The sequence below is a fragment of the Peromyscus californicus genome, unplaced genomic scaffold (assembly GCF_007827085.1).
Source record: "Peromyscus californicus insignis strain IS unplaced genomic scaffold, ASM782708v3 Scaffold_23__1_contigs__length_62951481, whole genome shotgun sequence".
Lineage (NCBI taxonomy): Eukaryota > Metazoa > Chordata > Mammalia > Rodentia > Cricetidae > Peromyscus > Peromyscus californicus.
The window spans coordinates 38,718,115-38,733,574 of NW_026294534.1; the positions used below are offsets into that span (position 1 = coordinate 38,718,115).

Here is a 15,460-nt window from a genome sequence, read left to right on the forward strand (position 1 = left end):
GCTCTGTGTGTGTGTGTGTGTGTGTGTGTGTGTGTGTGTGTGTGTGTGTGTACATGTGTGTGTGTGTACAGGCTGCTGTGCCCATGTGCACACTGCCCGGTGAAGTGAAAGGGCTGTGTGTGTGTGTGTGTGTGTGTGTGTGTGTGTGTGTGTGTGTGTGTATACAGGCTGCTGTGCCCATGAGCACACTGCCCAGTGGGTGTGAAGGTGAAGAAGCAGCAGCAGATGTCCCAGAGGTGAGTGCACACTTCTGCAGCTATAACGAAAGGGTCACAGCTGAACAGTCTGGATTTTCAGAGCTGTTTACTTCCAAGTTCAGTTGTCGAGAAAAACAGTACACGATACAAATAGTTTATCTACCCACAGAGTTGGTAAAAATAAAGACGAGAACTCTCTGTGCTCAGGGACTCGCGTCGTTTTCAAAGCAGTATAAATGTGCCTTGTTTGGTGAGTCCCGAACTCGCTGTAACGCTGTCCCAAGGCAGAGGGGCCGACACTGACTGAGAGGGGAACGCTGGCCTCCAAACCTCATGTTGCAATCTAACTGCCCTTGAAACAACATTAAGGGGCGGGGCCTCTGAGGGGCCTCAGAGCACAGGACCTGCCCACATGCGGGCGGCCTTAGGGCCTTGGCATCTATTCCCACTTCTATCAGTGAAAATGTCTTTATCTTGGGCTCCACCACAATCACCAGAGACTCCCCCTCCTTCCCTCATTATCTTGGTTGCAAAAGGAAACCTAGCCCATCACAAAGTACAGCTTGGGATTCTGGTAAGATAATGGCATTTCCTCTCCATGCCAATGACTATAGCCACCATCAGACACCACAGGACTAGACACATGCTAGCCATTACTTAATAGTGAGACGAAGCCAGACGGTGGTGGCGCATGCCTTTAATCCCAGCACTCGGGAGGCAGAGGCAGGTGGATCTCTGTGAGTTCGAGGCCAGCCTGGGCTACAGAGTGAGTTCCAGGAAAGGCACCAAAGCTACACAGAGAAACCCTGTCTCGAAAAAAATAGTGAAATGACCACAGATTAGTGATGAGATAAAGTATCATTTTACTAAAGAGAATTCTAAGGTGTCAAGTTTCCAAAGCTGGAAGGGGAAGCCTGGCAGAGCACAGGAGACCTTGGCCATCACTCCTCTGACTTTCTTCCCCTATCGTAGGGTACAGAGCCCAAGGCCTCTCATGTGTTAGGCAAGTGTTCAACCCTGAGCTACAACTCATGTCTTGACTCTGGGGAATTCTCGTTTTATTGAGACCAGGTTTAATGTAGCCCAGGCTGGCCTTGAACTTGCTATGTAGCAGAGGACAGCCTTGGAACTTGTGGTCTTTCTGCCTCTATCTCCTTAGCGCTGGGATTACAGGTGTGCACCCTCAGGCCAGGGCCTCATTCACTCTACATCCCAGCACCCCTTGGAGTGTTTAAATCCAAACTGGAAAGGTATGCTCTCCAGGGTCTCCAGGCGGTTCTGAGCTCCAGGGATCAGATCTGCCTCATATATGTGGACATCACCTTGTGTGTTGCACAGGACCTGTTCTGTGAGGGAAACACACGCAATGCAACGTTAGATAACTGTTGACGAGGTAACCACACTCGGATGTTCTCAGTTATGGCTGGGTGGCAACTGGTACTGAGCATTGCTGGGAATACACCAGGCAGGGACTTAAGCCAGTACCCAGTGTTATACAGGAACCTGTGATACAGATAATAAAATACTAACAATTAGGTAATTCTACAAACAGAATTACCTCCTAGATCATATATATAATCGTTACACCAGATGACAATCTCCAAGGCGGTCACGCACGATGGAGTTACTTCAAATTCATATTGTTTGCAGAACTGCCTGATGTTTCTAAGAGCCGTGTAATAGGCTGGTGTGATGTAGGGAAAATGCAAACCAACAAGGAGTCTCGGGCACTGGGACCCGGGAGAAGCTAAGTGCGACTCCTGTCCTTTCACGGCCATGACTTTCCCAGATGTGACACCCTGAGAGGCTGGCAACCAAGCGACAGGAAGTCTCCATTTCAGAACAGTCCACGGGAACTGAGGGACAAGTACAGCGCCTTGCTTTACACAAGGACGTCGGGAACACACGCGGCTGCTACCCCGAGAGCTTGTTCCCCAGCCCCAGCGCAGGTGGACTAGGGTCCTCACACCACAGTCCATTCCTCATCCCTCTGCGGCACTCATCTTTCACCCTGAAATGAAGGCGCAATACTCGAGTCTCAGAGCGTGCAGGGTCAGGGAAACTCAAAGTCACTTGAAAACGGCCAGCAAGCTTTAACGAGCCATAGAAACTGTTGCCAAGGAGGGGTGGACCGATAGGGCACTATGATAAGGAGAGGGGGTCCACCCGAGGATGCTGGAGTCTGTACCTAGGCTGAGGGCACCAAGAGAGAACATTTATATCACGTGACTTGTTTTTTCCAGGAAGAACTATTCAAGGTTCTCAGTTCATTGGTTGTTGGGTTTTATGTTTCCTCCACTTTCCATGGGTATGGAAGGAGAAGATGAAATACCCTAATGCCCTCTAGTCCCAAATCATCCACCAACAGGGGAAACCCGGAAGAATCACACAGTGAAACACAATGTGTACGCATCGGAAAACAGTGCATTGTGACTCTAACCTTTGAAAGGCACCTTCATCCTGCTTTGTAATCAGCCAGAAATACTGGTCATATTTGTCAGAGCCCCTCTAACTGTTTTGTGGGATAATGCCTGACCCAAAGGGCTTGGAAGGAGCCTCATACTGTAGGTGCCAGACACACACAATCACAATCATTGCCATACCACCCCCTCAACTAGCATCTCTTAGAAGTCCACAAGGGCTCTACTTCACTCAGCCTTCAAGACTCTCAACAATTACCTCAGCTTGACTTAGCTCCAACTAGATAGGGCACAGAATAGGTGTGGGAGATGTGGGATGACTCATCCCTAACAGGCTTGAGGGCCAGTGGGCCCAAACCAGTAAAAAAGATACTTTCTGAGAGCCAACCTGGCTCTGCCTAAGGGCCTTAGCAACAGCAGCTGAAACACGATCTGAGATGACCTGGACCAATCAGAGGCAGCCATGTCACACCAGCAGATGCATATTCATCAGACCTCCCCCCAGGGAGGGGTGGAGGGTAGATAAGGCTTGCCTCTTCCTGAATAAACTGAACTTGCTATTTCAACATTCTCCCAGAGTCTGTGTCATTGACTCTGCACCTACTTGGCCCCTCCCCCCAAAGGGAACAACAGGACCCTGCCACAGGGAGAGACACAATCAAAACATGAAAAGAAGCAGTCCTATTTCTACCGTTAGTGTATGTTTTCCTTTTCCACATTCAAGTTCATGTTCTAGAGTTGAGTTTTACAGGCTGTCTTAGTCACTGTTCTATTGCTATGAAGAGACACCACGACCAACACAACTCTTATAAAAGAACGCATTTCACTGGGGGCATGCTTACAGTGTCAGAGGCTTTAGTCTATGATCATGGCAGGGAGCATGGTGGCACACAGGCATGGTGCTGGAGAAGTAGCTAGGAGCTACATCCTGATCCATAGGCAGAGAGAAACTGGACCTGGCATGGGTTTTTGAAACCTCAAAGCCCATCCCCAGTGACATACTTCCTCCTACAAGGTCACACCTCCTAATCTTTCTAATCCTTCTAAAATAGTGCCACTCCCTGATGACTAAGCATTCAAATACATGAGCCTATAGGGACCATTTTTATTCAAACCACCACACATGCCAAGCAGAGCTGCAATGCCATCTTCTGTGTGGATAATCTCTTTCCTGGTGCTGGAATCAAACTCGAGCCTTCATGAACCTCCTGAAAGTGTTCTGCCATCAGCTACAGCCCCAGTGAGTTCCTGCCCTCTGTCCTCTGACTGACATGTCTCTTGCACCACACAGCAGTGCTCCACACACAAGTATGCCTGTTCCTGGGCTCTATTTAATACAGCTGTTCTCAACCTGTGGGGTGCAACCTCTTTGGGGATCAAACAACCCTTTCATAGAGGTCTCCCTAAAACCATCAGAAAACACAGATATTTATATTATGATTCATAACAGTAGCAAAATTATAATTATGAAGTAGCAATGAAATGATTTTATGGTTGGGGGTCACCACAACATGAAGAACTGTATTAAAGGGTCGCAGCATTAGGAAGGCTGAGAACCACTGATTTAATACCATGACCAGTCAGTCTCTTGCCTCTTCTGAATCTCACACTGTTAAACTACTCTTGACTATTTTAATAAATCCTGACTTCTGTAGAGAGAATTTCCTCCCTTGTTTTCCTTCTTCAGAATTTTCTTTAATATCCATGAAAAAGCAAGTAGGTATTCTGCCTGGAAAGAGGCTGTATGGTACATTTTTGGAAGACAATCCCTGTATAGTAATTTTTCTATATTAGTGATTGATAAACTATGGTCTGTCATTTATTTTTTTAAATGAAGTTGTGTTAGAATACTGCCATAGTCATGTATTTATAACTCTTTTAATGCTTTTATTTTAATTTTTAATTATGTGTATGTATGTGTCTGTTGGTGGGCACATGCATGTGAGTGACAGGGTCCACGGAGGTCATAGGGGTCAGATGTGCCCCACCCCAGCTTACTTACGGGCAGCTGTGAGCTGCCTACATGGATGCTGGGAACTGAACTTAGATCCTCTGGAAGAGCAGGAAGCACCCTTACTTAGAATTCTTTGTGGTTACTTTTGTGGTAAAATAGCAAAGCCTTATAATGGTGGCTTAGGCCACATGATGGCCCCAAAGTTGAACATATTTAGTAACTAGCCCTTTACAGGAAGGCATCTTGAACCCTGTCTTATATGAATGTGGTATATTTCGGTAGGGCTTTTGTCCTTACTGACAAAAGTTTGTAATTTTCCCTACACTGCATATCAAATTTAATACTTGATACTATTCTTTGTTCATGGTATAAACGTCAATACTGAAGTTTTCTAGTTGCTTCTAGCTGGTACATAAAACATCTTATGGGTCAAATACAAAACGTCCCCCAGCGCTCACGTTGGCGGCTTTGCCGCTAGGTGGTGGTGCTGTTTCGGAAAGGACTAGAAATTTAGGGTGGTGTGGCCTCCATGGAGGGAGTGGGCCCTAAAGTGTTTGATCCCCAAAGAGGTTGCACCCCACAGGTTGAGAACAGCTGTATTAAATAGAGCCCAGGAACAGGCATACTTGTGTGTGGAGCACTGCTGTGTGGTGCAAGAGACATGTCAGTCAGAGGACAGAGGGCAGGAACTCACTGGGGCTGTAGCTGATGCCTTAAGATCAGACCTTGGCCCTGACCCCAGCTCTCTGCCTCCTGTCTGCCATGAGAAGAGTCCCCCATCCCCATGTTCTCCTAACCAGGATGCTCTGCTTAAGTGCAGGGACCACACAACCGCTACCTGAACCCTCTGAAACGATGACCTTCCTCCTTAAGGACGTTCTGTTATGGCGGCCAGAGCTGTGCCAAGTAACTCACGTAGAGAGACGCAGAACAGACGGCATCACTCCTTTTCACTCATCTTGTAAACGCTCTTTACTATCTGTAAAACCTGCTTTTCTGACCTGCCAATAACAAGAGCTTTTCTTCTTCTTTCCAGCCATTTTGCTTTCTTAATGGCGCCGACTAGCACGGCAGGCACAATGCCGAGGAGGGCTGAGTATCTGCGGTGGTCTGAATGGGAATGCCCCCCAAAGGCCCACGTATTTGGATGGCTGGTCACCAGGGAGTGGAACTGTTTGAAAGGACCAGGAGGTGTGGCCTTGTTGGGGGAAGTGTGTCACGGGGGTGGGCTTTGAGGGTCAGAAGTCCACACCAGGCCCACCAGGCAGGCCCAGTCTCTCTGCCTATGGATCAGGATGTAGCCCTCAGCTACTGCTCCAGCACCATGCCTGTGTGCCACCATGCTCCCCGTCAATGATGATAATGGCGTGAGTCTCTGAAACTGTAAGCAAGGCCCCACTAAGTGTTTTCTTTCGTGAGTCAAGTTGGTCATGGTGTCTCTTCACAGCAACTGAACACTGACTAAGACAGTCTGTGTCTCATTTTACGTTGGTTGCTGTTGTTTTGTTTGTTTGTTGAGACAGGGTCTCACTCTGTAGCCCTGGCTGGCCTGGAGCTACCATGTAGACCAGGCTGGCCTCCAGGTCAGAGATCCACCTGCCTCTGCCTCTGAAGTGCTGGGTTTAAAGACGTGCACTACTTCACTCAGCTGATTCTAAAGAGATGACTTTGTGTTTGTTTTGCTTAGGATTACATTTGGTTTCTGTTAGTTTTCATAAGGTTAATGTCCCGTCTTCTTGCTCACTAAGCGTTTTAAATATTAATGTCCACTGTATTTTATCAGTATTTGCTTACACCCATCAAGTTGACTGATAGTTTCCCTCGGAAGTCTCCTAAGTGAGTGTACTAATACAATTTTTAATATTTAAATATCCTCCCACAGTTCAATACGGTAAAAATGTTTTTAAAATATGTCATTAGATTCTGTTTACTGATATTGTAGGGAGGACGTCTGCATTTGCAGTCATAGTGAAATCAGCCTGTGAGTCTCCTTTGAATAGTATCTTCTCTTTTAGAATCACAGATTTAGCCACATAGATTTAAGGGTGGCATGTTCTCTCTGAGTGCATGAAATTGAAACAATTTGTTCTTTAAAAATTGGGTGGAAATTACATATTGACTTAATGTTTTCTTTATGGATAGACTTTAAAATTCTGCTGTCATTTCTTTGAGAGACAGAAGATTTTTCAACTTTCTTAGTTCTTGTATTTTCCTAGATAATTGTCTAAATTGACTCTTTTAAATCTCAAATTTGTCTGGGCTGTTCTTTCCTCCTCAACATCTTAACCACTTTCTGTTGCTGTAGTAAAACACCCGAGAGAATGCCTTACAGGGAGGAAAGGTTTCCTCTGGCTCAGGGCTGCAGATCCAGCCAGTGGCTCTGTCACAACTGAACCCAGGCACAGAGGCAGGAAATGACTGTGGGGGTGGGCGCTGGAGCACAGGCTTATCTGGAAGGAAGGCAGGCACCCTGGTGACTCCCCTCTCCCAGCCAGATCTCCACCTTCCAACAGCCCCTTTAGCTATCAGGTCCTCTGCTGAGGAGTTGAGTGTCCTTGTGGCCCAGTCGCTTCTCAACACTGCCACCAGGTGGGACCAAGCCTTTCTGTTCAAAAGACAAACTTGTTATGGAGGATCCTTTCCTATTAGATACTTCAAGGAATTATCTGCTGAGCTTCAGATTTCCGCCCAAAGGGCCACATTAAAGGAATAATGTTTAGGCACTTGTAACATTTCAGCTGTATGAAAAGCTCTATTTAAAGATCATGTGTAGAAATGAATACAAATCGCACTAAGCCAAAATATAAATCCTAACCCTGAGAATAAATCAGTATTATTATACTGAGGCAGATTCAGTAATATTTAGGTGGCACATTAGAAAAAAAATCCCTCTAAACTATTTGATTTTTGCTAGGAGGGAATGGTGCATGCCTGTAATGCCAGGACTTGGGAGGCTGAGGCAGGGGGATTACATGTTCTCTTTTTTTGTTTTGTTTGTATTTTTGAGACAGGGTCTCTCCACATATCCCCAGCTGTCCCAGAACTTACTATGTAAACAAGGCTGGTCTCAAACTCAGAGATCTACCTGCTTCTGCCTCCTGAGTGCTGAGATTAAAGGTGTTTTTAAAGATTAGCCTGAACTATTCAGTGAGAAGCTGTCTGAAAAAAACAAACAAAACTCCACAAAACAAAACCCTGCCATAACGACAATACAACCTGTGTGTGGTTTAATCCCAGCACTCTGCAGACAGAGGCAGGTGAATCTCTGAAACAGCCTGGTCTACACAGCAAGTTCCAGGCCAGCCAGGGCTACATACTGAGATGCCCCCCAAACAAAACAAAGTATTTGTTTATTCAGCCATCTTATCTTATTTTCTATTCACGTTTGTAGAGTGAAAGGCAAATGTATGCTATTAAAGTGAAATGTAATCTTTTCTCAAGGAAGGAAAGTGAAAATTTAGAAACATGAAAGTTAGCAATGTATTTATAGTTACGGTGGCTAACTGAAATGTAAACACTGTGTACCATTTGCTGAAACACTGAAATGCCGCCATGCTCCCTTCTTGTCAGGAGACTACAGAGCTGCCTGGGGTTGAGTGGACAACCACTACCACAGCAATATTTGGGTAGGAAGGACACTATAATGGTGGGGTGGCCATGCCCCAAGTCCTAGGAAAAGGATGGGAAGATGCCTATGCTGGGACCCTGCTCCAAGGTGCCCGCCACCCCAAGGATGTTTCTGTACCAGCCCCTCTTGGTGTGTGACCCGGAGCTCCATACCTGCTTCTCTGCTTGCTTCAGAAGCTTCTGGAATCTCTCATCCTCCAGCACGCCCAGGGGAAGGTCAGTCTCTCCCTGAGCCTTCAGCTCCTCCAGCTTCTGCCGTAAGTCCCTCAGGGCCTGCAGCTCATCGTTAAGGCGACTCTGGCGGGTCAGTGAGGCCTGCAGGTCCAGCTCCAGGTCTAGAGATGTGCGCACCGGGCACTCCTGAGCAGTCCTCCTGAGGGTGGGTTGGCAGACTGCCTGTGGAGGGGACACAGCAGATCCCCCGTTACTATCTCTGCTCCTCCTCACATGACAGGCATAACTGGCCACGTGGCTCGCTTTGGCCAATGGCAGGGTGGTGGGAGAGGTATCGCCTCTAGGCAGACGCTTGTCAAAGGCGCTGTGAGATCTGTACATTTCTGCCTCCTACTGGGGACACAGCAGTGAGCCCGAGATGGAAGCTCCCTCAGCCTGGGTCCCAGTGAGGACAGCAGGAACTGGTATCAGGCCAGCCTGCCGCTTAGTAGGTGAGCATGAAATAAAGCTGGGTCATTTTAAACTACGGAGATCTAAAAAGTGGGCACTAGGCTGGGGAGAGGGCTCAGCCTGATGACCTGGGTTCTATCCCTGGGACCCACATGGACAGGAGGAACTAGCTTCTCAAAGTTGTCCCCTGATCCCCACACAGGAAATGGCACCCCCTTCCAACAAACAAACAAACAAACAAACAAACGTAATTAAAACCATTTTAAGTGGATAGCACAGCCCATGCTAAACGAAAAACATATTACAAAATACTTATATACCCTCCCGTTCAGGACACAGAACCCCCTGCAGCTCAGTCCTTTGCGACCACACTGTGAGTGTTGGCCAGAATGGAGGGCGGATTGACTCCAGATGGTTACAGTCCAGCTCCTTCCTTGACTTCCCACTGGGCACAGTCTACTTTCTGGGGTAGGTAGGAGCAAATGCCTGCTGGCAGGTGTGTGATGGGCAGAGTATCAGGAATAGAATGTAGTCTCTGGCCTTGAGGACTTGGAGCGAAGGATGGTATGAGGCTGCATGCAGCAGTGAACTGGGAATTTGTGTCTTCACTACCTCAAAAGGCCAGTGAGAGACCGAGGGCCCAGGGGCGAGTCAGACTGACTTGAGGAAAAGAACTTCCATTAGGCTGACTAATAACAGAAGGAAGGCTACAAGGAGCGGGGATGGAAGCTGGGAAGTTCCCGAGAACGGGTACTATGTGATACACAACTACTCTGCTTTGCAGACCTGGAGTAACCAGGGTGGTCATAACAACGGAGGGGACCTATCTGTCCTCTTCTACTGGGACCTCACCCAAACTGGAATACTTATTTTTCCTTTAATCGTACTGGGAATTGAACTCGGGACCTTGTAAGTCTAGGTATCCTGCCAGCGAGCTATACCTCCAGCCCTCTTTCTATTTCAAGGTCGTTTTACTAAGTTCCAGGTTGGCCCCAGAGTCGCTTTGAATACCGTCTTTGAACTGTGATCTTCCTAGCTGGCCTCTCAAGTACCTGGGAGTAAACGAGGGCCTGGTTCTGGAGCAGGTGCCTCCAAGATTAAAGAGCTGGCCTTTGGTGGTATTCATACTGGGTCTGTTGGGACAGTAGACGGGTACTCACTGATGTCTGCCCAGGAATAGTGTCACATAACAGGCCTCTACCACCCGGCCCAGCCTGAAACAGCTTTGACTTCTGGTCCCTCTCCTTTTTGTCCGACTTATATCTCATCACTAAATATTTAGGCTTCTCTAACATTGTTACTAGGTTCCTATATTCAATCCCCATCTTCTCCAACACATGCACCACACAGAAAGAAATACCTAGATGTGCATGTGCCTCGGCTACATGACTTGCTTTTCAGGGCCAGAAATTCTTCCCACCCCAGGGTGACGGCTCATTTGTGACCATGCTAGCCACACAGGGCAGATGACCCAAGCCAACAAGCTAGATGTGGTAGCATGCGTCTCATTCACATAAGAAGCTGGGAGACGCAGATGGGAGAATTACTCAGAAGCTCACAGGTAGGCTAGAGTGCACAGTGAAGCAGCCGAAACAAGACACCTTGCCTCAGCGAGGCGGAAGACAGGAACCAACTCTCCATACATGCTGTGGTATGTACACGCCCGTTACACACACACACACACACACACACACACACACACACACACAGGCACTTCAGCAAAAGTGCGTGAAGCCTCCATAAGGACTAGTGTGCAGTGGTGTGTTGGCAATCGATGCTCAACAGTGATCACAGAATTGGGCAGCACAGATGGGTAGACCTCGCTGGTTTAGACCATGTGAAGAGCTGGCAGAGTCGGCTCGAGGGCCAGTGTGCTTCAAGGGGACTTCTCCGACCTCGTGACTCACCGGTAAATCTTTGCAGTGCTCTGTACTCTTAAGACCTCTCCATAGTTTTCATGCTGCGACTCCTAAGTCAGAATGCCACCCTCGCAGTTAACTGAGCCGTATCTGCCTTCTTAAAAGCCAGCTAAAACCCTCAACTTAAGCAACATTTCAGGACTTACCTATGTCTAGTTCGAGGAGTTCTTTTAACCAAGCTATGAGTAACCTAGCTCCACTCAGGTCCTGAACACTTGCAGTTAAAATTCCCCAAAGCCACCATCCCCTAAAAGCAAGAGCTGCTTTGGAAGGCAGGTGACTTAGAAAGAAGTGAGAAGTGGCCTCTCCATGTTCACTTCTAATGCCTAAAAATAACTGTTTATGCAAGTTATAAACTTTGTAATAAAAAAGACACCCCCTTCTCTCTACAAACCCTGCACAAAGCACCCATGTGCTACTCCTTTGTGGAAAATCTGCTCCCTCAGAGAAGGTGCCTGGTTTTAAATTCTCCCACAATCACTCAAGAGCTGGACATGGTGGAGACGTTGAAGCCCCCATTGAAGATGGTGGTGGTTCAACTCACTAACACCGGGGACCCAGCAACCACCTTCTCCAAAGACGTTGCAAACCAGCTTCCCACCTTCATCAGCACAGGGCCAAACCAGGGCCCAACACATCCTCCCTGCACAGCACGGGACTCACAGCCGCAGCTCCAAGAGGCCCGGCGCCTTCAGTCACCAGCCCGAGAGCTGGGAACGCTGACATTTGCCCCTTCTGGGATTTATGTTCCTCAAGTCCGGCTCAGGGAATACGCACCCTTTTAACCCGCAAACTGCGCCGCTCCGTGGAGTTCCTCACAAACAATGATTTTTTGGCCAAGGTTGAACTGTCGCTGTCGCTCCGGTTTAACTGGTAACCAAAGACAGACAGGAAAGGAAATAATCACAAAATAACCAACGGAACAAAGCAGGTAGTGTGAGCCACGTGAACCACCCTCACCTCTGCCCTTCACTGCTGTGCTGGGATCAAATCCAGGGCCTCACACGCAAGGTAACCGATCAACCACAGAGCCACACCTGCAGCCTGTGAACTATACTTTTAAGAAAATCTTTCATAAATCATTTCTTCCCCATTCTTAACTTAAGTTTCTGAAAGAACTTCAAGAGCTGGCTTCTGGTAGCAAGGATCGAATCTGTATGGAAAGAGAACTATTTTCTGATACAACGAGTTCTCGACTTGTAGCCAACAGTGGTTTGTTTTCTCTGAAGCACAGTGCTGAGGGCCATGCTGTCCACAACGCGCATGCTCACGCCTCCCCTGGCTCAGGCTCTGCTGGGGTCACCTTATCAAGAAAGGCCACCCAGAGCCCTCCTGTCCACTCCAACCCCCTTAGCCTGCTCTTCTGTTTCCCAGGGCACTGAGTCCACCAATAGCAACTCACAGCTTCTTCAGCATGCTTATTATTATGGTCTGGCTCATTGACAAGAACAGAAGTTGTGCAAAAGAGGAGGGGGCGGAGCCTTTGTTTCTAGGAAGGTGCTCAGTAAGTATTCTATTGCCTGAATAAGTTCAGAATTTTAAAAGTACCTATCTAGTTGTATGTAATATTAAATCCATTTACTATAGTTTATAAATAATTCCTAAGGTAGACTTTGGGGAAACTGATGTGAATTTCACAATTTTCTTCCCGGGACTATGAGTCTGATTCAGGGACGCAAGGTCTTAGAACATAATTTTGTAAAATCCAATTCACATTTTCTCTTTGGCGAGATTAACATGCTTAGAACGGCATACGAAATATTCAAAATACATTTCTTAAGCCATTTTATGTTTCTAAACACAGAAGTTCAACAATTCTTCACATCTAAATCCTTAAACTTTACTTCTTTGCCAAGTCAATTACACTAGAGCCAGCAGGACGTTGGGTGCACGGGAAAACAAAGCCCCTGAAAATCAGGACCCCCGGGGTGTGGCGTTCTACACCTCTTGTCTCCAGTCAGCTCTGCAGCCCCTGTGCACGGGCCACTCACTACAGAAGGGGAAGAGGCCGCCATTGCGCCGCTCTCCTTACCCGGCAGATGTACTGGCTCCGCTCGCCTGGGGAGAAGGTTTGTGAGCGCACTATCATGCTGTTTCTCACGAAGGGATGCTGTCGAGAGCTCAGGCTGCTACGGTCTTTGGGGCGAACTGCCATATTGCCATCCACTGCTTCATCGGTATTCGTCTCCTTATCGACCTACGGTGAGAGTGGGTGATTCGTCAGCAGCTGGCAGGTGCATGTTCCTATGTGTGCCCTTCTTCTAGGGCAGTGGTTCTCATGCTGCGTCCTAATGCTGCAACTCTTTAATATAGTTCCTCATGTCGTGGTGACCCCCAACCATAAAATTATTTCATTACTACTTCATACCTGTAATTTTGCTACCATTAGGAATTGTAAGTATGTGATATGCAGACTATCTGATATGTGACCCCTGCAGGGTCATGACCCATAGGTTGAGAACCACTGTTCTAGGGAGTGAGCAAATAGCTAAAGTTAAGCAGAGACTCCTCTAGCCCTGTGAGCAAGGCTTGCCCTACAGAGCATCATGTTTCATAAGGAGAGAGGGGAGGGAGGCTTTCTATGTGAAGACTCCTACTTGGAAATGCATTGTCTTTAAAGAGTAGTGTTGTCAGAACAAGGTATAATGATAAAAAATGATTAAAAATTCACTATAGTGTCTGGAGAGATGGCTCCACAGTTAAGCGTGCTGGCTGCCCTTGCAGGGTCCCAGGTTCAATTTCCAGCATCCACATGGCAGCTCACAACTGTCTACTACTCTGGTTCCCGGCGATCTGGCGCCCTCTTCTGGCCTTTGTGGGTAGTGCAGGCACATGGTGCCCAGACAGATGCAGGCAATACACCCATCAACATAAATAAAATATAGATGGAAAAAAAAACAATGACATAAAATTGTTGATAAGTGGAATTTGCACTCAGACTAGATGAACATAACAACTGCTGTGAAGGACCATGAAGTTTCACTGGATCTTTGAACATACAACAAAATCATGACTGAAGAGGTGTCTCCAAATACCAGCTCTATCAGCAAGCAGTCATCTCTCTTTATTTCTAGTGTGTCTTCATCCTTGAGTCTTAGACAGGAAGTATCCCCATTCCGGATGTCTTGATTGTAGCAGAAAACACAGGCATAACCTGGTGGTGAGCCTACCCGGCACACTGCGCTTGAGTAGCTGGCTGGTGGACAAGTCTGCACTTTCCACATCTCCTTCTGCATAGGGACCCTGGTGGCGTGAGCTCTCACCACCCAGTCCGAGGTAACGTGCTAACCAATCACAGTCGACAGGCTCCACTATGTAAGTGGTTGTTCATGCGCGATAAAGCAGACGCTGTTCCCTGAAGCCATCTCCAGAGTAATTTATCCCCACGCCCTTCACTGACCCACGGGCACTGCAATCTTGATGGGGGACACCCTGCTAATGACAGCACTTGATGTATTTCTTACTCAAGGGGTCAAACTGCCTATTCATAATTATGGATCAAAAAAAAAATTAAAAGTTCTGAGCAAGCGGCTTCCTGGGTCTCTTGGGGAGGCTCGGCTCTTTTAAGAGGCCCTGCTGTGCAGCTGAACACTTGAGCAGCTGACATTGGGTACAAACTCTGTGTCTCGGGCAGACACAACGTTCTTAGAGCTGGGGCAGGTAAAAACCCGCAGGCCTGAGGACAGGCTCTCACGGAACCGAGGGGGGCAGCGCCAGCCACCAGCATCCCATGTGCCAAGCAGAGCCAGGCGGCTGGAGCCTAGCAGTTTGAGATTTGGCTTATGCGGTCAGAGGAGGCTGCCAACGTGCAAAAAGTCAGGTTCAGATGGAGAAAACCTCTAAACAGATACAATATGTTTAAGTAGGCTTAGGTGCTTAAAAAATAAAGAAAGAAAAGAAAATGGCTATAGACAGTCATAAAAAAGTTTAAAAATCATAAAGTATTTAAAGAAAAAGTAAAGTAATATAAAAAGAATAAGTCACATAAAGATGAGAAATATAAACAAGGCATCTGGATCCTGTATGGTGATTTGCTAACTTTGAATCTTTGAATGCTGATGAGTAAATGGCAGCTGCTGAGAGATGTTGGATTATGGAAAGGATTGCTGAACTAAACCCTGCTGTGGGATGTTCTGTATGGCAAATGTGTTGCTGATTAGTCAATAAATAAAACACTGATTGGCCATTGGCTAGGCAGGAAGTGTAGGCGGGGCAAAGAGGAGAATAAAGCTGGGAAGTGGAAGGCTGAGTCAGAGAGACACTGCCAGCCGCCACGATGACAAACAGCATGTGAAGATGCCGGTAAGCCACGAGCCATGTGGCAAGGTATAGATTAATAGAAATGGATTAATTTAAGCTGTAAGAACAGTTAGCAAGAAGCCTGCCACGGCCATACAGTTTGAAACCAATATAAGTCTCTGTGTTTACTTGGTCGGGTCTGAGAGGCTGTGGGACTAGCAGGTGAAAGAGATTTGTCCTGACTGTGGGCCAGGCAGGAAAACTCAAGCTACAAATGGCGTCCAACGTGGTGGCAAGAGTTTCCACCTAAAACCTGAAAAAATCTTCTAAAACGGAGCTAAAAACAGTTCCTAATTGTCTCTCTCAAATGAGCGGCAGCTGCCGGTTTGAGCTACTGGTGGGTTCCTAGCGTACGTGCTCGACCTGCAGTAACCTGCAGTATGGCGGGAATGAGTCCTCTGCAAGTAGCACATTAAGCTG

The 15,460-nt window shown here is 47.3% G+C and overlaps 1 protein-coding gene across 2 annotated transcripts in view; it reads right to left on the reverse strand.

Annotated features, from left to right (window-relative positions):
- The window catches only part of Wwc2 (WW and C2 domain containing 2), a 180,961-nt gene that overhangs the window by 9,716 nt on the left and 155,785 nt on the right, over positions 1 to 15,460 (reverse strand). For both annotated transcript variants that reach the window (XM_052752268.1, XM_052752269.1), the window contains 3 exons: positions 12,774 to 12,938; positions 11,519 to 11,611; positions 8,352 to 8,594 (listed from right to left, as the gene is read on the reverse strand). In XM_052752268.1, the coding sequence (XP_052608228.1) occupies positions 8,352 to 8,594; positions 11,519 to 11,611; positions 12,774 to 12,938 (501 nt within the window). The remainder of the gene's footprint in view (positions 1 to 8,351; positions 8,595 to 11,518; positions 11,612 to 12,773; positions 12,939 to 15,460) is intronic.